The following is a 20,376-nucleotide window of genomic DNA, read 5'->3' as shown; positions in this document are numbered from 1 at the left end:
GCAGGGGAGGGTCAGAGAGAGAGGGAGACAGAATCTGAAGCAGGCTCCAGGCTCTGAGCTAGCTGTCAGCACTGAGCCCGACGCGGGGCTTGAACCCACGAACCGTGAGATCATGACCTGAGCCGAAACTGGCCGCTCAACCGACTGAGCCACCCCGGTGCCCCTCATTTATTTATTTTGGAGAGAAAGAGCATGAGTGCTACTCTTGGGATCATTTTAAACAATGAAATCACCATAAAAAATACAAATATGCAGGGGCGCCTGGGTGGCTCAGTTGGTTAAGTGTCCAATTTGGGCTCAGGTCATGATCTTACAGTCTGTGAGTTCAAGTCCTCTGTCGGGCTCTGTGTTGACAGCTCAGAGCCTGGAGCCTGCTCCGGATTCTGTGTCTCCCCCTCTCTTTGCATCTCCCACGCTGGCACTCTGCCTGTCTCTCTCTCTCAAAAGTAAATTAACATTAAAAAAAAAGTACAAATATGCACAAAATGTAGCACTAAGCAGATTGAGGAAAAGATACTTATTTGCAGTATGAGAGCTGAAACAAGGCGGCAGGATGTCATCTGGTTCAACCTTAGCCAAAAAGGGGCACAGTGTGTGAGTCAAATCTTTTGCAGCTCTGGGCATATGCATGCCTCCTAACCACCACCGTAAGAGTTAATTTGGGGACTACAAATAAATTTTAGTGAGTAGGCAAAATTCACAAATCTGCTACCTGCAAATAATGAGAATCAACTGTAACTGACTTCTTTTGTAAGCCTGTATGTTCCATTTTATGTATTTACAAACATAATTTTGTGAAAGGGTTATAGCCCTAGAAAGGTGACAACCCCATGATCTATAGGTAGATGAGGAGTGACGGGCCAAAAAGACTCAGAAGGAGGGGCATCTGGGTGGCTCAGCTGGTTGAGTGTCCGACTCTTGATTTCAGCTTAGGTCATGATCCCAGGGTTGGGGGAGCGAGCCCTGCGTTGGGCTCTGTGCTGAACAGGGAGCCTGCTTATGATTCACTCTCTCTCTCGGGGCGCCTAGGTGGCAAGCTGGCTAAGTGTCTGTCTTCAGCTCAGGTCTTGATCTCACAGTTTGTGGATTCGAGCCCCGCGTCAGGTTCTGTGCTGACAGCTCAGAGCCAGGAGCCTGCTTCAGTTTCTGTGTCTTCCCCCCTCTCTGCCCCTCCCCTACTTATGCTCTGTCTCTCCTTCAAAAATAAAAATAAAAAATATTTTTAAATTAAAAAGATTCTCTCTCTCCCTCTGCCCATCTCCCTGGCTCATGCACTCTCTCTCCCTCTCCCTCTGTAAACATAAAATAAATCAAAAAAGAAAAAGCCTCAGAAGGATCAGTGAGAGGAGAAAAATGAGGAAAGGGTGGTGTTCTGGATGCCCCGTATAGGAGGGGCACAGCTTTCTTCTGGAATTTGCTGGAAAGACTCCATGAGTAGCTGGAATACAGGAATCGTGCAATAGGAAAAAATGTAAGTAGCTGGAGTCACATCTATAAATATCCCCAAGTCTGCAAGTATGTTCAGGTGACAGGCACTGGGGAGGGCTCCACAGAAATATTTCTAAAATGAATGAATTGGCTCTTTCTTCAATTTATAAGCCAGACAGAGAGAGAGAGAGAGAGAGAGAGAGAAAGAGAGAGATGTCTGAGCCAAATCTCCTACTTATTTTTTTGAAAGTTTATTTATTTTGTGACACACACACACACACTCACTGCAAGTGGGGGAGAGGCTGAGAGAAGTGGGGGGAGAGGGGAGAGAGAGAGAGAGAGAGAGAGAGAGAGAGAATGCCAAGCAGGCTCTGCACTGTCAGCTCAGGGCCGATGCCAGACTTGAACTCACAAACCAAGAAATTATGACCTGAGCACACATCAAGATGCTTAACCTACTGAGCCACCCAGGCCCCCCAAATCTCCTACCTAGAACTCTAGTTCTCAAGATAAGGAACAAACCACTAAATACTTGAAAAAGTTTTTTAATATGAAAAACTGTTAAACAATTTCTTTTTGGCAGAAACAGGGAGGGCAGCCCCACCCCACGACCCTGAGTGGAACAGGAAGGCTTGGCCAAGAGCATAGGACATGAGGTCTAGTCTTGTAGCAGCTTCTGAGGAAGATCTCAGTCCAGGGGTAAGTTCAAGTCCACGGGTGAAACGGCCAGGATGCCCTCCTGGAGGGGAAAAGTGTTAGAACCCGTGAGCATTGACACGAAGAGCCTGCCCGCCATTTGCTGTGGCATCTACGCCAGCCAGTGGGAGAAGAGAGAGGGGAGGCAAGGAACCAGACAGGGGAGGTGGCCATGAATGCGGTTGGGGGCGGGGGTTGGGGATTTTTTGCAGATCCAAAGAAAGGATCAGAGACCCATGTGTGGATGGGGACGGAGTCCTAGAAAAAGGGAGGGAAAACAAAGCCCCAGGGTGGAGGGCAGAGCGCCAGAGTGGCCAGTAGACAGAGACACAGGGAACAGAAACTCACAGAAGGGAACAGAACTGGGGCTCTAACGATTAAGAGCCTTGGCTTTGTGTCAAAGTCCTAATTCCCCTCCCCAGCATTAGGGACCTTCCCTCAGTCTCCATAAAAGCAGGATAAAATCCAAATCCCATGAGGCTGTTGAGGGGTATAAGTGGAATCATTCCACTAAAGTCTTTGGCTGTGTATGCGGCCAAAAAATAAAATTAAAAATAAAATCACAAATAAACAAGCTTCTGCACTGAGCTCCAGGCACATGTACCTACGGTCCCCTCTTCATTTCCCTTTGCGGTCTGAAGGGCGTCCCTCCCCTAACTGGGCCACTTCCAATCAGCTCGGACTCTTCCTCAGGTGTGCTGCCCCCTTCCCCTCCACCCTGCCCCATCTCAGAGACTATCAGATGCGGTCGCTCAGGCCAGCATCCTTGACTCCTGTCTTCCGCTCCTCAGCGCTCCTAAATAGCACTCCTCATCCACTCCATAAGCAAACTCTGTCAGCTCTACCTCTAAATGAAATGGGAGACTCCTCCACTACCCCCACCCGGGTCCCATCCACCCTCATCTCCTCCCGGAACCAGCCCAGCTCCCTCCTCGGAACTCCCCTACTTCCGGCTCGCCTTCTACAGTATTCCCCCAGGCGGCCGCCAGAGGGCGCAGGCTAACTAACACCCACGTCGTCTCGCGTCCCTCTGCCCAGAGGGCTCTAGGGGCTCCAAGTTCACAAGTCACTGCAGGATCTGGCCGCCCCTTCTGCTCTCATCCCTTCGCTCCCGGTGCTGCAGAGCTATGGGCCTCCATCCTGCTCCTCAATCACACCTGGCCGGCTCCTGCCACTCTGTGTGGCAACGGTTACATTCTGAGAGCATGGCACACCGCGTTCCGTCACTCAATCTCCACAGCCAGGAGGCAGGTAAGTGAACGGTGCCCGTTGGGCAGGGTCGGGGGGGAGACTGGTGCTCAGGCAGCTGGGGATGGTTGCCAAGGTCACAATGCCAGCCCACTGGGGCCCAATCCAGCTCTGAGCCCGACACTGGATTTAAAGCAGTGAGCAAGGTCGCTAAGATTCCCACGCCTTGTGAAGCTGATAGGTCAGAGACGAGAGAAAACGACAAATAAAGGGAAATAAGTCAAACAAGTGACTACTGCCATCTGGTAGCAGCTGCGCTATGGAAGGAAGTAAAGCAACGCAAAAGGGAAGGGAGTGGGTGGGAGGGTTCGGAGTGGCTGCAGGTGAACACCCGGGGATGTCTCGCTGCGGGTGACACATGAAGGGAGCAGAGGAAACGGGGCAGGGGGACATCCAAGCAAGAGCATTCTAGCAGGCAGTGTCAGAAAAGCAGTCAGCAGATAATCAAGCAGATGCCTACAGGGTGCGACAGATGATCCCATTTTAATCCTGACAATAACCCTCTGGGACAGGTAGTTCCACTCTCCCCGTTTGACAGATGAGGGAAACGAGGCCCAGGAAGGGGTCTTGTTTCCCACTCCTAACTGTTAATGTTTGCCAGCATGGTCTAAGCTAGGCATGGGGTCTGCACGGATCACCTAGTGCTGAATAGAAGGTGCTCGATGGACACAGAACAGATAAATGGTAGGGCTCCGAGAGCACGCGTGAGGTCTGCAAGGAAACCGAAGAAACCACCCCCCTGCCACACAGACACATGTTACAACTGGGTAGAGGGAGGCCACGAGAAGCTTTGGCAGCTCACCCAGCCCCCGTGGGCTTGGATCCAGGGCGCGAAGCTGTGCACGTGCTCCACGCTGAGTCCGGCCAGGGTGCCCCCCAGCCCGGCCACGCGGCGGCTCAGCTCCATGGCCAGGACCAGGCGGGCCAGGGGCTCCGGGGAAGGAGGCGGGGGCCCAGGGCAGGGCAAGGAGGGGCGTGCGCGCCCGGGGAGAGGGCTGCTCTCCCGGCTGGAGAACAGCTCCACTAGGCGGGCGAACGAGCCCGCGGAGAGGCGGGCCAGCTTTCCGCGCAGGGCAGGGTCGGAGGCCAGCTGTGGAGTGGGGAAGAGAAGAGGCTGGGTCTGCCTCCGGCACGCCCCCGTGAGCAGCCAATAGGAGGACAGGAGGCGTGGCTACTTGAAAGAAGCCCGTTTGCCACTATTAATGCAAGCCACGCCCCATCAGTCACACCAGCCAATCAGAAGCCAGACTCTGATCTCTGCCAAGCTAGTCCTAGAGAAGTGGACCAGAAGTTAAGGCCAGGCCTGGATAGCCACGCCCCCTAGGGGGTCCCTGCGAGCCCCTGAGGCGAGGCTAGCGCCTACAACCTTGCCTTCCAAAGTACAATATTAGCGGATCATATACTTTGCCCAAGCTTCTGAGCCAATCAAGGTCCAGGACAGTCATAAGGCAGCCCTCCTCCGCAGTTCGTTTCCCTTCACATTCTAAGTCATGCCCCTCTATAGTTAAGAAGGGATTCAGATTTTTTTTAAGTTTTATTTTTAAGTAGTCTCTACACCCAAAGTGAGACTCAGACTCGATCCCGAGATCAAGAGATACATGCTCTTCCGACTGAGCCAGCCAGGTGCCCCCAGGGTGTCAGATTTTAGACAGCCCTCGCCAAACCAACCCCCCTCCCACCACCATGCAGTCCCTAACTCCTCAACTGGTCTCCATCAGTTTCCTAGATCTTGTTTGAAATGGCCACACCGCTTGTCTATATGCCACGCCCCTCTAACGATGACTGCAAGCCCCAGTTTAAGATACTATCCTGACCCTAAACTAACGCTATCGCTCAACGTGTAACGGAGAAACTTAGCACGTCTGACTCCATATTGCTTCCATATTTCCCTTACTGCTGTGACCTATCATTTAGAAACTTTTGCTTAGCCCCGCTCGCAGGCACGTTACAGCTAAAATATGCAGAAACTATATTTTACCCGAAATCTACCTCACCTTAGGAGATAAGGAAGGTACCTACAGGGACACCTGGGTGGCTCGGTCAGTTAAGCGTCTAACTCTTGATTTTTCGCTCAGGTCATGATCTCACAGTTCATGGGTTTGAGCCCCTTGTGCGGGGCCTGCTTGGGATTCTGTCTCTCTCTCTGACCCTCCCCCACTTGGGTGCTCTCTCTCTCAAAATAAGGTTGGTTTGTTTTTTTTTTAAGGAAGGCACTTACAGAAATGACCATGCTGTGTATGAGATTTACAGGAATGACATGACCCATTTCCTGTACACAAAGATCAACTGACCAAGGACAAAAAAACGTTACACAACCTCCCTCTGTTGTCTATAGACATCAGTCACCCTTGGACGGCCAACTCCTTCCTGCTTCCACCCTGCCTTCCCCAAATAAAAGAGGCCCAAATCTCGTGGTGAGGGAGATGGCCATTGGGTGGGTAGTATGCCATCTCCCCGGTTCGCTTGTTTTCCAAATAAAGTCGCTTTCCTTACCCCAACATCTTGCCTCTCAACTTATCGGCCTGTGGTGCTGTGAGCAGAATGAGCTTGGACTTGGTTGCAAACCCTAGTCCCACCCTCTGCCCACTTGACCATCTAATGAGAGTGCAGATCCAACTTTGGGTCCCAGGGCCCAACCGTCCCAGGATTCCTATCCTAGCTACGGGTCGGAACAGACCGCCCATCACCTTCTGGTTGACGACTTCTGCCTCTTCCTCCAGCAGGGCCACCAGCTTCCGCAGCAGAGCTTCCTTCTCTGTGGCTGGGGGACCCTGTAACTCTGTGGGGACAGAAGAGAGTTTCTCTGGGAGCCGAACTCTGCCAACCCTTCCACCCTCCTCCTTCTCCAGGGCTTCTCTGTCCCTCACCTGGGCTAGGTGGGGATCGCAGTTGCTCTTGGACCAGCTGTTCCAGCCGCTGGGCCACCAGAGCATAGAAATCCGGAGTGGCTGAGCCTGGGGTGAGAAGAGCCAATGATGGGTCTCCGGGACATCGGGAAGTTATGGATTCTCTCCGCCTCGCCAGGTAAAAATGATTTCCATTCCATAATGGGGCAAACTGAGGCCCAGTGAGCACACTTGGTAAAAGACCTTTGTACTTTCCATTTTACTGAGTCCCCCGCAACCGGACTGAGAATGTTAGAGGTGAATTAGACCTTGAAGATTATCCCAACCAAGGAAAGCAAACACAGGGTACTCTGGCTATCATCACTCTATCCCTTGCTGCTTTCAGGCATCAACAACTCTTCCCCCCGCCCCACTGCGAAATCCTTTTCAAGCTAGCTCTCCCAGTGGCCATTACTAGTCCATCCAGGCTCACTCGTGAGAGGAAAGAAACCTTTTGGTTACTCTTGATCAAGTCCAGTGACTCCTCCCCACTCCACCCCCACTCTCCCCACATTCCTACCTTGCTACTGGAGAAAAAGAGGAGCAAGGAAGAAAAGGAATTTCCCAGAATCATGTAACTAAACAGCCAGGGAGTTGTGTTTGAATAGCAGGTCTCTTGCCTCCCTACTGGGAGTACTGGTGGGCTACAAAATCCTAGGGACAGGGTTGCACGCATGGAAGGAGAGAAGTAACAGATAGAAAGGGACCAAACGCCTTCCGGAAGCCAGCTCACAGAATGGACAGACAGCAGTGTACCTGGGGGCGGGGGGAGCATAGAATGGTGAGTGGGTCCCCTCTTAGATGAGGGATCTGGGACTAGCTCATCCTTTCTTTTTTTTTTTTTAATTTTTTTAATATTTATTTATTTTTAAGAGAGACAGACACAGAGTGTGAGCAGAAAGAGAGGGAGACACAGAATCAAAAGCAGGCTCCAAGCTCTGAGCTGTCAGCCTGATGTGGGGCTCCAACCCACAACTGTGAGATCATGACCTAAGCCGAAGTCGGCCACTTAACCAACTGAGCCACCCAGGTGCCCCTAGCTCATCCTTTCTATGCTTTAAGAATCAAGGCTCCTGGGGGCACCTGGGTGGCTCAGTCAGTTAAGCGGCCGACTTCGGCTCAGGTCATGATCTCATGGTTCATGGGTTCAAGCCCAGTGTTGGGCTCTGTGCTGACAGCTCAGAGCCTGGAGCCTGCTTCAGATCGTGCATCTTCCCCTCTCTCTCTGACCCTCCCCCACTCAAACTCTGTGTCTCTCTCCCTCAAAAATAAAGAAACGTTAAAAAAAAAAAAATCAAAGTTCCTGGCCCTGCCAGTCCATGGGTGATCCAGGGAAATATCTTACCGGGTTCTGAAACATAGCATGGGCGGAGGGGCAGGGAGCAAGGCCGAGGGGACTCAGGGGGAGCTGCTCCTCGCCCCAGGGGGCAGGGAAGACATCTTCGAAGACGGCTCAGGAAATCTGTCGGCTCCTCCTGGGCAGGACTCCTGGGGAAGGCGACCTCAGAGAGTGACCCCAGATGCTCCTTGCAAGCAGTCCCTTTTTCCTCCCACAGAAGGCCTCTCACTGAAACCCCAGGGGCAAGGACTAGAACCAGGTATAAAGAGAGGGGAATGCAGGCAGGCTGAGAGCAGGCACAAGAGTTAGAGGGGGCCCCGCCCCAAATGCAGGCCCCCAAGGGAGGAGGGCAGCCCCTCTTACCTGGGTGGGGTTGGAATGGGGGACCCGGCGGCCTCACCTCGCCTAAAGAAGGCGGCTAAGACTCTCAGCGTGTCCTCCCGGAGGCCCAGCTCTTCCGAGCCTGCCATGGGGGCACCTGTGAAATGGGGAGCTAGGGGATGGGCTCCAGGGTTGCACTTAATTGGAGGACTGGGGCCCAAACGCCTAATCCCTGAATAAGGAGAGGGTCACGATTCGTGGGTCCCCAAGGGAGGAAGGGACCGAGAGTCTGAACTCCTAAGTCCTTTAGGGGAGTTAGGGTCTGGAGACCCAGAGTCTTGAGTCCTCAGAGAGAGAAGAGGGATGAGGAGGAAGACTCCTTGATCCTTGGACAGGAAGAGGCTGGGGACCCGGATTCCTGGGTCTAAGGGAGGAAGAGACTGGAGGCTGGACTCTTGGGTTTTTGGAGAAGGGGGATGGGGAATCGGAATTCTTCAGCTTGAGAGAGAAGGGAACTTGGGGCTCCGACTTCTGGGTTCTGAAGGCATAAACCAAGCTTCTCAAGCCCTTGGAGGCTCGGGAACTACGAATCCCAGCAGGCTTCGTGGCAAACCTTCCCCTCGTTCCGCACTAGCTCGCCGCGCAGCCGGCCTGGGAAGTGTAGTTCCATTATCTGACCGAGGCTGGCTCTTGGGGACCTCGGGCGCGTGGATGTCGGGGAGGCGGGACTGAGGTGCCCGCTCCTAGATCCCGGCCCCTTCCCTCCTCACTCCCGGCCTCGTAAACGCCTTGCTTACCTGGTGCCGGGCGCCCCCTTCCCCTCCTCCTGTGGACTTGCGTAAACTTTGATTAGTTCAACTTTCCCGCGCCTGCGCACTGGGCCGCGTTGGCGCCTGCCAGTCGTCCAAGGGGCGGTGCCCGGGATGCCCACCGAATTTGGATGTGACGTTCCCAGCATGCCTTTGGCCGGAAGACCTTAAAAGGGTAAGGTTGGGACGGGTTGGGGACACGTCCGGGCTCTTGGTGCCGCCTCTTTGGCTCTGGAGTCTGTCAACCATCTGAAGGTAAAGTTTTTATTTCGTGAAATCGATAGAAAAAGAAAGGGCCACTGCTCTGAAGCTCAGCTGACGGGAAGGAGGGTGTGCAGCTGCAAGTTCGAGAGCTATCGGACCCTAAAAGCAGGGGTGGGTCCTAGCACACTGCGCGCCGAGACCCTCTACGTAGGTAACCGGGAGGAGCTGGGGAATTGGTGACGTCCGGAGTGAGAAATAGGAGGATGGGTCTACGCTGATAGTCTAGAGGGGCACTGTGTACTCTAGGGAAAGTGAAGCGAAGAGGAGAAAAAGTGAAGCAATCCGGTGCTGGAGGTCGGCTGTGAAAACAAAAACAAACAAACAAAAAAACCCCACCAAAAAAGAAAAAAGAGAAAAGTGGCGGGGGCCGGGGAGGTTGCGGAGATCGGAGGCGTCTGCACTGGGAGAATGAAAGGAACAGGAGTGTGGACCCTGAAAATGGAAGACAGCCCACTCTCCGAAGTGTGTGTTGGGGGGCGTGCCCTAGAGGTGGAAGGCTGTGGGGTGTGTGTGGAGGGTCTGCGATGGAAATGGGTGAGGGGCTCTTCGGGGAATTGTAGAAGGGGTCTACAACGGGGTTAAGAGCGGGAGGTAGAAGTCTACAGGTGAATAGCGTCTGCACCGAAATAACTAGGAGAGGCTCTGCATTGGAAGCGGAGGTGACTGCGTTGAGTGATGTGGGGGAGGGGAGGGGAGGGGAGAAAAGAGTTTACAACGGAAGAGGTAAGGTTTTACGCTGGCGCAATTGAAGAGGTAGAGGGCCTGGACAGAAGAAGCTAGAGAAAACGACGGGCGGGGGCGGGGGCAGGGCCTTGGGGTGGGGTCTCAAATGAATTGGGGAGCCTCTCCGGAGGATGAAAAAATGTCTCGTTTTGTACCCAGGAAAATATCAGTGAGGGACCCCGCACCGCGGCCCCGTAAGAGGGAGGTCTGGGTGCGGCACCCTTGGGCCGGGTGGGCTTAAGAAGCCGCCCGCGCCCACGAACTGCTCTCTAAGCGCAGGCCGAACTATGGGTACCCAGAAGCCTCGGATCCTGCCCTGGCTGAGGACGCTGCTGGACCAGAGGCGGCTGGAGGGGGTGGCCTGGCTGGACGAGAGCCGCACGCGCTTCCGCATCCCTTGGAAACACGGCTTACGCCAGGATGCCCAGCAGGAGGACTTTGGCATCTTCCAGGTGCGGTAACTTCCCGGACGCCCGAAACCCGGAGCTGCCAGCTGGGCCGGAGAGGCTCCCAGGGGGTGGAGCCGGGAGAGCGGGTTAGCACCCAGGTGGCCAGCTGGCAGTTGGAGGTGGGTGGGGTTAGGACGGGACCCGGCCGCGGTTATCGTGATCAGCGGGCTGGGAGAGCCTTGTTGGTGCGGCCGGTTTCCGGGAAAAAATGGGAAGAAACCAAAGAATTGGTTAGAACTCGAAGGAAATGCATCCTGGGGACGTAGGGCTCGCAAAGGGCGGGACTCTAGGTCGTAGAATCCTGGGGGCGGGTCTTGGAACCTTAGAGGCGACCCTCAGCCCCCAATCTGAAGTGATGCCCCTCCAAGTTAGGATACACCAGTGGTGTGGTAACCCGAGTTAGAGTGTGAGAGGGCGGGGTTATTACAGAGGATATCCTGGGGCAGGTAGGTGGGCAGAGTTAGAAACCCAGTAGGACCCGGAAGGTTGGCTTAGAAAGCAAAGGTTTTCAGGGCGCCTAGGTGGCTGGGGGGGGGGGGTTGAGCATGGGACTTCAGGTCAGGTCATGATCTGGAGGTTAGGGAGTTTGAGCCCCACAGTGGGCTCACTGCTGTCCGCGCAGAGCCGGCTTCGGATCCTGTCTCCCTCTCTCTCTCTCCCCCTCTCTCCCCCTCCCCAGCTTTCTCTCTCTCTCTCTCTCTCTCTCTCTCTCTCTCTCTCTCTCTCTTTCTCTGTCTCAAAAATAAATAAATTAATTAAAATAAATTAAAATTAAAAAAAGGTTTTCGAAAGGTTAAGGTAGGAGTCCTAGGGGTGCAGAGAATCGAAGCGTTTGGGGACGGAACCTTGCCAGGTTAGAACGTGCCAGAGGAGAGAACCCTTGGGGTGGATGGGGGGGGGTTCCTCAGTCACCCTCACTATCCTGGTATCAACTGGATCCCCAGGCCTGGGCCGAGGCCAGCGGCGCCTACACTCCTGGAAAGGATAAACCTGATCTGCCCACCTGGAAGAGGAATTTCCGATCAGCCCTGAACCGGAAGGAGGGGTTGCGTTTAGCGGAGGACCAGAGCAAGGACCCACACGACCCGCACAAGGTCTATGAGTTTGTGAACCCAGGTGTGCCAGTAGTGCTTCATGTGGTCGGGTGGGCCTTGGAGCGTCCCCAACAGCCCTCTCCACTCACCACCTTCCTTGACAGGAGCTGGGGACTTTGCCGAGCTGGACACCTCTCCAGACACCAACAGTGGATACAGTATCTCTGACACCCAGGTCACAGTGCACCCCAGCCCTCCTGCCCTCGGGCTCCAGCCGGTCTTTCTTTGTCCCCATGGGCCTGTTCAGGCTTCCTCTTCTCCCCCTGGACCTTGGCCTCCCTCCTCTCCCCTGCCTCCATCCCCAGACTGAGCTGGAGCTGCCCCTGCCCCTCCCCTGCTCACAGCCCTGCCATGGCTTCCTGGCCTCATCAGGGGAAAATTTAGAGTTTTCACCAGGCATTTAAGGCCCTAATACACCTTCCCTGAGTTTCATAGCTTTCCTTGCTATTCAGGGTACCCTCAGCCCCTGGGGAACCCAGAACCACCCTCCCCTGGGTCTTGCTGATGTCTGTGCCGGGTCCCCTCTGAAATCGTGTCCAGCCTTCTGCCCCAGGCCTTGACTGCACAAGGCCGGATCCTGGGGCCAGAATCAGCTGCTCCCCTCGGGCCAGCAAGAGACGCAGCATATACCAGAGCATGGGCTTTGCCATTCCGTGCCCACAGTTGTCTCCCAACCCCTACCCCAACTGGAAGCTCCTTGAGGCCAAACTCAGAGGGGACTCCTCTCTGGGCCCCGTACATCGCTGGGCACAAAGGCCTGGTCCATGCGAGTCTCCAGAATCCTTTTCTTTTTTTTCTTCCCTCCAGGAAGACACACTGGATGAGCTAATGAGTGACATGGCCTTGGACCCATTCCCAGATGGGGGGCCCTCGAGCCTACCTGTGGTCCCTGAGCAGGTCCCTCCCTTCCTGCTGAGCCCCACCTTAGACACCCCTGCCCCCTGCCCAGACTTGCAGCCCCCGGGAAACCCACTAAGGCAGCTGCTGGTGCCTCAGGACGGTGAGCGCCAGCTGTGGGGTGGGAGGGGCTGGGGGGACGGACCCCCTTATGTTCACTCATTCCCCCTCCCCCTCCATGTCGCTGCTGCCGCTGCTCAGAGTGGGAGTTCGAGGTGACTGCCTTCTACCGGGGCCGCCAAGTCTTCCAGCAGACTGCTTTCTGCCCGGGGGGCCTGCGGCTGGTGGCATCAGATGCAGACCCGACACTGCCCGGACAGCCAATAATCCTGCCGGACCCCGGGGTGTCACTGACGGACAAGGGCGTGCTGGTCTACGTGAGGCGGGTGCTGAGCTGCCTGGGCGGGGGGCTGGCTCTGTGGAGGGCGGGACAGCGGCTCTGTGCCCAGAGGCTGGGGCACTGTCACACATACTGGGCCTTGGGCGAGGAGCTCCTCCCAGACAGTGGCCACGGGCCCACCGGCGAGGTCCCCAAGGATAAGGAAGGAGACGTGTTCGACCTGAGGCCCTTCGTGTCAGGTGAGGGAGGCGGGGCCTCGCTCTGCTGTGGGTAGGGCGTGCCACAGTGGTTCAGGACTCTGGGGTCCCAAATGGAGTAGAGAGGACTGAACTTCAACCTGGGGCAGAAAGACCGGACTGCTCAGAGTCTGTCGGAGGAAGGGCTCCTCCGCCTGGAGCTGATAGGAGGCCCAGGGCGCAGTGTGTGGAAGGTGCTCAAGGAATTAACTGCCACAGTCCTCAGGATTACCAGTTATTACCACTTACCAGGGCGGTGGGGGGTGGGGGGGGTGCAGAGAGACGCAGGAGGGGGGTCCTTCAGAGCTTTGCCAGGTTTGCACGCTGTGGGACTCCCTAGCCGGGTGTGGCTACTGAGCACTTGGAGGAGGCCAGGTCGCCAATTAGTCACAGTTTACATGTATGTAAACAGCCACAGGGGCTACTGGCTCCCGTCAGGAGAGCGTGGCCTTGGGGGGCTGAAGAGCAGCTAACCTCCAACCACCTGGGCCTCCGGAATCCTGGAAGGTCCCTGGGGGAGCGCACTCCTGTCCCATTCGAGGAGGAACTTTTAAGACTGGCCCACAACTGTGGGGCTGTGGCCACAGCAGCCACCCGGTAGTCGAGGTGTGGGGGTGTAGGGGTGTGGGGCTTCAGGTCCGGGGAGAAGAGGAGGCTGTTACTCAGGTCTGTGGGGAGCAGGGAGGGGGAGGGTCTCCTCACTAAGATCTCGGGCCTCCAGAACTGATCGCCTTCATCGGAGAAAGCAGACACTCACCTCGATACACCCTCTGGTTCTGCATTGGGGAGCCGTGGCCCCAGGACCAGCCGTGGACCAAGAAGCTCGTGATGGTCAAGGTGCTGCAGCCCTGGGTTCCTGGAGCTGAAGGGTGGAGCTTAACAAAGGGCAGAGGATCTACAAGTCCCAAAAGTCCCTCTGAAAATCTCAACTTCTAAGAGTCTCTGCAACCACCAGACCCTCCTCCTGAGGAGCTTCTGGGTGTCGTCTCTTGGCCTCACCCCCAGAACCTGTTTTGAACTCTGAGAACCATGAGGAAGTCGGTAGACTACAAGTCCTCATAGTCTCTGTGAGGAACCACAGCTCCTAGGAGTCCTTCAAGCTGCTCAGCCCTAGCTTCTGGGAACCCTTCCAGCACCTCAGCCTTAGGAGACTTCTTGGGTCCCTTGTGGTTGTGGTTATAGGGAAAACTACAACTCCCAGCAGGCCTGGGTGTAATGGTTCACCCGGGGTTACAGTGTGGGGGCTGCTGGGAGTTGTAGTCCACTCACCCCACACCTGCTGGTGAACCAGGTGGAATGTTTTCCCTGACTCCGGTCTGTCCCATTTCCTGCAGGTTGTTCCCACATGTCTCAGGACCCTGCTGGAGATGGCACGGTTGGGGGGCGCCTCCTCACTGGAGAACACCGTGGACCTGCACATTTCCAACAGCTACCCATTCTCCCTCACCTCGGACCAGTACAAGGCCTGCCTCCAAGACCTGATTGAGGACATGGATTTCTGGGTCCCCGGGGAGATCTGACCCCTCACTCATAGATGCTGGCCCCTCGTGCCCTCACTTTAGCCAATAAACTTTCTTACCACTGTCACCACTTGTGTCTGGTGGTCGGTGTCTCTGGGCTGGCCCTACCGCAGGCCAGGCGTTATTCCTTCTTAGGGCATCAGCTGACCTCTCTGTGCAGGCCACCCACGACCCAGATGCTCACTGCACAAGGACCAGACACTGTGCGGGGGCCGCTGATACTTGTCACCCCCTCACCCCTTCCCAGGGACCTGGTGAGGTGGTGTAACAGCCACCTCCATTTTATAGACGGAGACACGGAGGCTTGGAGAAAGACAGGTCACACAATGCAGAACGGGTTAGAATCCAGGCTGGCCTCCAGGGTTGCTGCTCTGAGAGGCCCCAGGGCAAAATCTAGAACTTCCCGTTTGCTGACAAACAGTTCAGGCCCCTGTCCAGTTAGCAGAGAGCATTTCACCTGAATCATCCTGTTGGTTGGGGGCGCCTTGGGTGCCCTCCTAACTCCTACTGAGTGACCTCAGGCCCCGGGCTGCCCGCTGCGTGGGGCTGGGGCAGGCAGCTGGAAAGGAGCTCCGTGCCCCAGCCCTGATGCCCCCACCCCCCGCCGGCTCCAGTGATTCCGGCCTGCCTCTCCTCACCGTGTCTGCGTTCTGGGTAATTCGGATTGATGGAGGCCAGTGTGGCCCCTGCTGCTGCGCCTCAGTTTCCCTCTCTACCTCAGGAGAATGGGTGAGATCACTATCCTCAAAGGACTGTAAAAAGGGAATCCAACTCAACGGGGGGTGGGGGCAGGGGGGACAAAGTCCTGTTGCTGAGGCAATTCCAGGGCAGACAAATAGCATGCAGGTGCCTCAGCCTCAAGGATATCGAACAGATGGGACCTGGGACCCACCCACTACCACTGTCCGTCAACAGCGACCGCTTGCTACGCGGTAGGTATGGTTCTAAGTGCGTCACTTGCCTGGGTCTTCATCCTTGTAACACCCACTGCAAGGATCAGGAAACTGAGGCCCAGAGTGGGGCAAGCACTTCCCCCCCCAAGTCACACCCTGCAACCACCCTCAGACCCGGGCATGTCTCTTCCCAACCATTTCCCAAAATGGTTTCTGAAAACAAACGGCTGAAATCATGGGGCTCGGGGCTAACATTTCATGAAACCTTTAATGAAATTGGGGAAGGGGCACAAACAGAAGGGAGGGGCGATGGGGACAGGCTTGGGGGCAAGGGGCACAGGGCTGGGCAGGGGGCTCTCCTCTTCCCTGCAGCAACCCTCCCCCTATCATCCCACTGACGGAGGGGGAGGGAAGTGGGGAGGTGGAGCCATAAATACGTCCAGAATTCCAAAGAGGCGAAGGAGGGAAGGGGTGGCCGAGGGTCTCAGAGAGGGGGCAAGGGCAGGCCCGGGCCACCCTTGTCTGGGGGCCCAGGCTCCTTGGGTGGCCGCGGGGGCCCTGGGGGGTCCCCTGGCTTGCGGCCGTGCTTGCGGAAGTAGCGGTAGCGTTGGACGTAGGCCCGCACCAAGTTGCTCACCTTCACTGGGTTGATCTCCCCACTTTTGCTGTGGCAGATCTAGGGGGTGAGAGGCAGCTGTGGTCACCACCAGTCCCCCGGGGTCCCCTCCACCTGGCCTGCTGAGCGCAGCTGCGAACTGGGATGGGAGTCACTCTCCCAAATTCCAGACCAACACCCCCACAAGGCCCCGATGCGAGCGGAACAAGCCCCACTGCGCTTGAGCACATCCTGTCCCCGTGCCGCCTTCCGCCCCGACCTGCCACCCCTGGCTCCCCGCGCACGCACGTGTGTCTGCACACGTCCACCTCTCCTTCCCGTGCCCTCCCCACGTCCGTGTCCCCGCCAGGCCCCACCTTGTGGACAGCCTTCCTCAGGATGTCCTTGTATTCCTCCTTGGTGATGTCCTTCTTCTGGTAGTACGGCTTGATGGCCAGCTTCACCTCTTCCACCGCCCGCTCCTGCGTGTGCAGCTTCTTCAGATACTGGCCGAGGGGGTGACGGGGCGGGAAGGAGGGACAGCAAAGGCCGGGTGAGTTTCTGCAGACCCCAGGCCTCCACTCACCTGCCTGCCCGCTCAGCCTCCTTGACCCACCCAGCTACTCCTGGAGGCGGAGGTCCTGCTCGGGGTCCGCCCTGGGCACCCCTCTGCTGCAGTCACCCAGACCGCAGGCCGAGCCGGGCCTCTGAACGTCACTTGAGCATCAACTGGGCTGGACCCGGGGCCATCCCCGGTGGCCTTGACCAGGATACCGATGTCCACTGCCCATACAAAATGTACACGAAATAAGACGGGGCACCTGGGTGGCTCAGTTGGTGAAGCGTCCGACTTCGGCTCAGGTCACGGTTCCGTGGTTTGTGGGTTTGAGCCCCGCGTCGGGCTCTGTGCTGACAGCTTAGAGCCGGGAGCCTCCTCTGCATTCTGTATCTCCCTCTTTCTGCCCCTCCTTCGCTTGTGTTCCCTTGTCTTTCTCTCCCTCCCCCCTTGCCTCTCTCTCTCTCTAAAATAAAGAAACTTTCCAAAAAATGGACACGAAGTAAGAGATAGGCGACGCCATCACCTGGCTGTTTGACCGGAATGAAAAACATCCAGGCCTGACGGAAAGGAAGGAAGGCCGCCCTGAGGCCTCTGAGTAGAAGCCAGCTGTACCTGAATAAAACTGCTTCATTTTTGCCCAGAACCCATCCTTCCTCTGCTCCAGAACAAACCACCTGCAAACCACCCTTCCTCTTACACAAAAAGATGGGGGGGGTGCAGGAGGGAGAGATACGGGCACCCAAGGGGTACACGGTAGCTGGCGAGTGCACAAGCGTGTGGGCGTGTTTACAGCTTCGTTTCCCAACCTCCCTCGCCCTCCCTATCCATACATTTAAAAATAATAATAGGGGCGCCTGGGTGGCTCAGTCGGTTAAGCCTCTGACTTTGGCTCAGGTCATGATCCCACGGTTCGTGGGTTCGAGCCCCACATCGGGCTCTGTGCTGACAGCTAGCTCAGAGCCTGGAGCCTGCTTCCGATTCTGTGTCTCTCGCTCTCTCTGACCCTTCCCCTGCTTGCACTGTTTCTGTCTCTCAAAAATAAATAAAAACCATTAAAAAAAATTAAAAAAATAAATACATAAAAACAATAATAATAATAATAATCTGCCCAGCACTAAACTGCCCAAGTTTAGTTCCTTGGGGCACCTGGGTGGCTCGGTCAGCTAAGTGTCAGACTTCTAGTCAGGTCACCATCTCACTGTTTAGTGAGTTCGAGCCCCACGTCGGGCTGTGTGCTGACAGCTCAGAGCCGGGAGCCTGTCTTCGGGTTCTGTGTCTCCCTCTCTCTCTCTGCCCCTCCGCTGCTCACACTCCATCTCTCACTCTCTCGAAAAATAAAACATTAAAAAAATAATTCAGCTCCAGACAATTCGATGACTTCTGTTTTCTGAGTTCCCACCTGTTGGCATCTGTCTCCTATTCTCCTTGGACCCCTGCACGTCAGCGTCTGCAAAACTGTCACCATCAACCCGCGTCTCCCGAGCCCAGCTCACCTTGTCTGTGTCCCCGCGTCCCTCGGAGCTGCTGCTGCCCTCTCGCTTGTCAGATGCCGCAGCCAGACCAGTGGGGGTGGGAGGGGTAGAGCCGCAGCCCGCCAGGGGGAGGCTGCCCGGGAGCAGGTAGCTGGAGGGGCCAGGGGGCAGACCCAGAGAGGTGGGCACAGGAGCTGGTGTCACCCCCAGACTGGAGGGTGGCTTTCGGTGGCTGAGGATCTGGAGGAAGAGATTGGAGAGAGCATGAATAAAGGAGGGGGGAGGGGAAGAGGGAACACGTGCCCCCATCCTCGCCAGCCTGATTTCCTAACTCCTCTTCCGGCTGTTCCCTTCCTTGTCCCAAGGTCCGCTGGGAATTGCAGATCCTTTCCTAATCAGAGTCAGGGACAAGAAGAGGGACTGCGGGGACTCCTGCCCAAGGGGGCCCACCTGGTTGGTGGCCTGGATCAGCTCCTGGGCCTTTGCTCGGCTCGCCAGATTGGCTTCCTCCATCTTGAAGAGAAGTGCAGTCACTGTAAGAGGCAGAGAGTTGAGGACAAGGAGATCAGGAGTTGACACGAGGGGTCACCTCGCCACCTGCTGCCATCTCCCACCCTGGGCCCCTGGAGAGGCCATAGGTTTTGGGCTCAGAGCTGTGGAAGGGGGGCCTTGGCCACTGAGAGAACACTCTACATGTTCTTAGGACTCAAGGTATGTGTGTGGTGCGGGGGGAAACAGGGCCAGGTCCTCAGGGACAAGGTGGTGGCAGAGGCGAGATTCTGTCTCCAGCCCCCTATGCCCTATTGCTATCCCCTAAGGGACACTGCTCCCTGCTCACCCTGTTCTTCCTGGCCTCTCCACCACACCTATCCTTGGCCACCTTCAGGGGGCCCCCGGGTGGCCCACTCTCCCAGCCTGCACTGGGCTGGCCACCCCCACTCACCTGCCTGCTCTCCTCCAGTGCAACCAGACATCTACGAGCCTTCTAGACGGCCCCTGTCAGCCCTCACCCGCCCAAGTCCCTCGCAGCCTGGGTCACTGTGTACCCACTGTGCCCTTCCAAGGCATCCCCATCGCCTCCAAGTCTGTCCCCATAAGGCCCAGGCCTCCCCAGTCCTGTCTGCCCCAGCCTGCCCCCCGCCCCCCGCCGCCCCGGGGCACACTCACAGGCCAGGACACCGCTGGTGGTGCAATCCACCCCAGCAGGCAGGTTCCAGGGCATGGGTGGGGGCAGCGTGGGCAGCTGCGAGACACGGGTAGTTGGGCCATCCTCGGCCCCCGAGTCACCGGCTGTGGACCCTGCACTAGGGGCTGTGCTCGGGGCAGCCGCGGCGGTGCTGGTGGCCGTGGTGGTGGCAGGCTGCTGCTCTTCTTCCTCCTCCTCCTCCTCCTCCTCCTCCTCTTCCTCCTCCTCCTCCTCCTCAGCACCTCCTCGGACCCCAGCCTCCTCGGCAGCCTCCTCAGGAAGGAAGGAGACCTCGGGGGTCTTACAGCTGCTGTCCACGGTCTGGGAGTCCGGGGTGAGCGCAGGTGGGGGAGGGGCTGCCTTAGGGGGCGGGGTGCTAGGAGCCTTGGCTGCCCGCTCTTCCCCGGACCACGAAGTCTCCTCTACACCCTTGTTCCCCGCCGCCTGGCTGCAGCTATCCGCCTTGGACTTCTTCAGCGTCACGGGGCCGCTGCTGCCCCCACCACTGCCCCCGCTGCGGATCTTTTTCCTGGTCTTGGAGGGCTTGGTCTTTCCCTTGGTCCCCTTGGCTTTCTTGGCCCCAGCCTTGGCCTTGACCTTGGTCTTTTTGGGCTTGGTGCTGCCCGGAGCTGCTTTGGCCACCTCTGCAGGGGCCCGCTCATCGGGCTTGAGGAAGGGGGAGCGGCTCTCCCGGTCTCGGCTGAACTTGACTCCGATGGAGCCCAGGCCGGCAGATGCGGCCTCCTTGGCCGGCGTGGTGCTGCTGACGCCCTCGCGGATCAGCACCGCCACCTTGGACTGCAGCTTCACCTTCCGGGAGGAGGAGGAGCACGACGAGGACGAAGAGCCTGAGCCGCTGCTGACCGGGGGCTTTAGCGGGGGCCCCGAGGAGGGCGCCGACTCCTTGGGAGGCCGAACCTTCTTAGATGACCTGTCCCTGTCCCTATCTCTGTCCCTGTCCCGGTCCCGATCCCCCCCATCCAGCGTCTTTCGCCGTGATCCCTTCTCCCGGGAGGAAGAGGAAGAAGAGGCGGCCCCGGAGCGGCGCCGGTCCTTCTCGCCGCTCTTGCCTCCGCGCTCCTCGGCGCTCAGTCCCTCTGAGTCGTACAGGACCTCGCGTTTGGGCGACGAGGCCGGGGCCGGCGAGGGGCCTCGGGGGTCAGACTTGTCGGGCCGGCCCACGGTGATGGTCCGCTTGATGGCAAAGAGATCGTGGTCCGTGAGGTCCTGGATGGAGGGCGGCACTGCCCCCCGGCGGCGACTGTCACGCTCTCCGCCCAGGGAGCTGGAGCCGGAGGGCGGCTGGGTGGGCACCGGGGCCTTCTCGCTGTCCCCAGACCGCTTCTCGCCCCGGGACCGCGACCGCTTCTTCTTCTTCTTGCCACCGCCGCCGCCGTCTCGGTGCTTACCGCGGTGCCGCTC

General features: G+C 57.2%; 3 protein-coding genes across 13 annotated transcripts in view; 1 reads left to right on the top strand and 2 right to left on the bottom strand.

Moving 5' to 3' along the window:
- Positions 1-1,957: 1,957 nt before the first annotated feature.
- Positions 1,958-8,892, bottom strand: BCL2L12 (BCL2 like 12). 5 transcript variants are annotated; one of them, XM_029924920.1, is made up of 7 exons: positions 8,715-8,807; positions 7,960-8,568; positions 7,603-7,745; positions 6,240-6,326; positions 6,060-6,151; positions 4,175-4,492; positions 1,958-2,167 (listed from the first exon to the last, which is right to left on the bottom strand). In XM_029924920.1, the coding sequence occupies exons 2-7, from the start codon at positions 8,064-8,066 to the stop codon at positions 2,117-2,119; spliced, it is 798 nt and encodes a 265-aa protein (XP_029780780.1). In that variant the 5' UTR covers positions 8,067-8,568; positions 8,715-8,807; the 3' UTR covers positions 1,958-2,116. The 5 variants fall into 5 exon arrangements, with proteins under 5 accessions (XP_029780780.1, XP_029780781.1, XP_029780778.1 ...); XM_029924921.1 differs by having other exon boundaries at positions 7,960-8,074; positions 8,715-8,801; XM_029924918.1 differs by lacking the exon at positions 7,960-8,568 and having other exon boundaries at positions 4,175-4,462; positions 8,715-8,892.
- Positions 3,166-14,337, top strand: IRF3 (interferon regulatory factor 3). 7 transcript variants are annotated; one of them, XM_029924912.1, is made up of 9 exons: positions 3,166-3,375; positions 6,222-6,396; positions 9,993-10,165; positions 11,107-11,278; positions 11,361-11,431; positions 12,064-12,256; positions 12,355-12,732; positions 13,451-13,566; positions 14,064-14,316. In XM_029924912.1, exons 2-9 carry the CDS (start codon positions 6,345-6,347, stop codon positions 14,247-14,249), a joined length of 1,341 nt encoding a protein of 446 aa, XP_029780772.1. In that variant the 5' UTR covers positions 3,166-3,375; positions 6,222-6,344; the 3' UTR covers positions 14,250-14,316. The 7 variants fall into 7 exon arrangements, with proteins under 7 accessions (XP_029780772.1, XP_029780773.1, XP_029780775.1 ...); XM_029924913.1 differs by lacking the exons at positions 3,166-3,375; positions 6,222-6,396 and adding an exon at positions 8,894-8,981; XM_029924915.1 differs by lacking the exons at positions 3,166-3,375; positions 6,222-6,396 and adding an exon at positions 8,911-9,101.
- Positions 14,338-15,384: 1,047 nt separating this feature from the next.
- SCAF1 (SR-related CTD associated factor 1) overlaps positions 15,385-20,376 on the bottom strand; it is a 13,086-nt gene continuing 8,094 nt past the window's right edge. Inside the window, exons 8-12 of the mRNA XM_029924351.1 lie at positions 18,936-20,373; positions 18,219-18,301; positions 17,790-18,008; positions 16,115-16,243; positions 15,385-15,818 (exon numbers count right to left, since the gene is read on the bottom strand). Coding sequence (XP_029780211.1) covers positions 15,627-15,818; positions 16,115-16,243; positions 17,790-18,008; positions 18,219-18,301; positions 18,936-20,373 — 2,061 coding nt within the window. The 3' untranslated portion in view covers positions 15,385-15,626. The remainder of the gene's footprint in view (positions 15,819-16,114; positions 16,244-17,789; positions 18,009-18,218; positions 18,302-18,935; positions 20,374-20,376) is intronic.

This window comes from Suricata suricatta, chromosome 16 (genome assembly GCF_006229205.1).
Source record: "Suricata suricatta isolate VVHF042 chromosome 16, meerkat_22Aug2017_6uvM2_HiC, whole genome shotgun sequence".
NCBI classification, from domain to species: domain Eukaryota; kingdom Metazoa; phylum Chordata; class Mammalia; order Carnivora; family Herpestidae; genus Suricata; species Suricata suricatta.
This window is presented reverse-complemented; position numbering and strand designations above follow the sequence as displayed.

Excerpts from the sequence above, each read along its gene's own strand:
- BCL2L12 (XM_029924918.1), bottom strand. The coding sequence starts at position 8,875 with ATGCTGGGAACGTCACATCCAAATTCGGTGGGCATCCCGGGCACCGCC. Across the intron at positions 7,746-8,714 it reads AAGGGGGCGCCCGGCACCAG|GAGTCCTGCCCAGGAGGAGC; the intron begins GTAAGCAAGGCG and ends CGCCTTCCCCAG. Across the intron at positions 6,152-6,239 it reads GCGATCCCCACCTAGCCCAG|AGTTACAGGGTCCCCCAGCC; the intron begins GTGAGGGACAGA and ends CTGTCCCCACAG.
- IRF3 (XM_029924911.1), top strand. The coding sequence starts at position 9,853 with ATGTCTCGTTTTGTACCCAGGAAAATATCAGTGAGGGACCCCGCACCG. Across the intron at positions 9,908-9,992 it reads GGACCCCGCACCGCGGCCCC|GCCGAACTATGGGTACCCAG; the intron begins GTAAGAGGGAGG and ends CTCTAAGCGCAG. Across the intron at positions 11,279-11,360 it reads CTATGAGTTTGTGAACCCAG|GAGCTGGGGACTTTGCCGAG; the intron begins GTGTGCCAGTAG and ends CTTCCTTGACAG.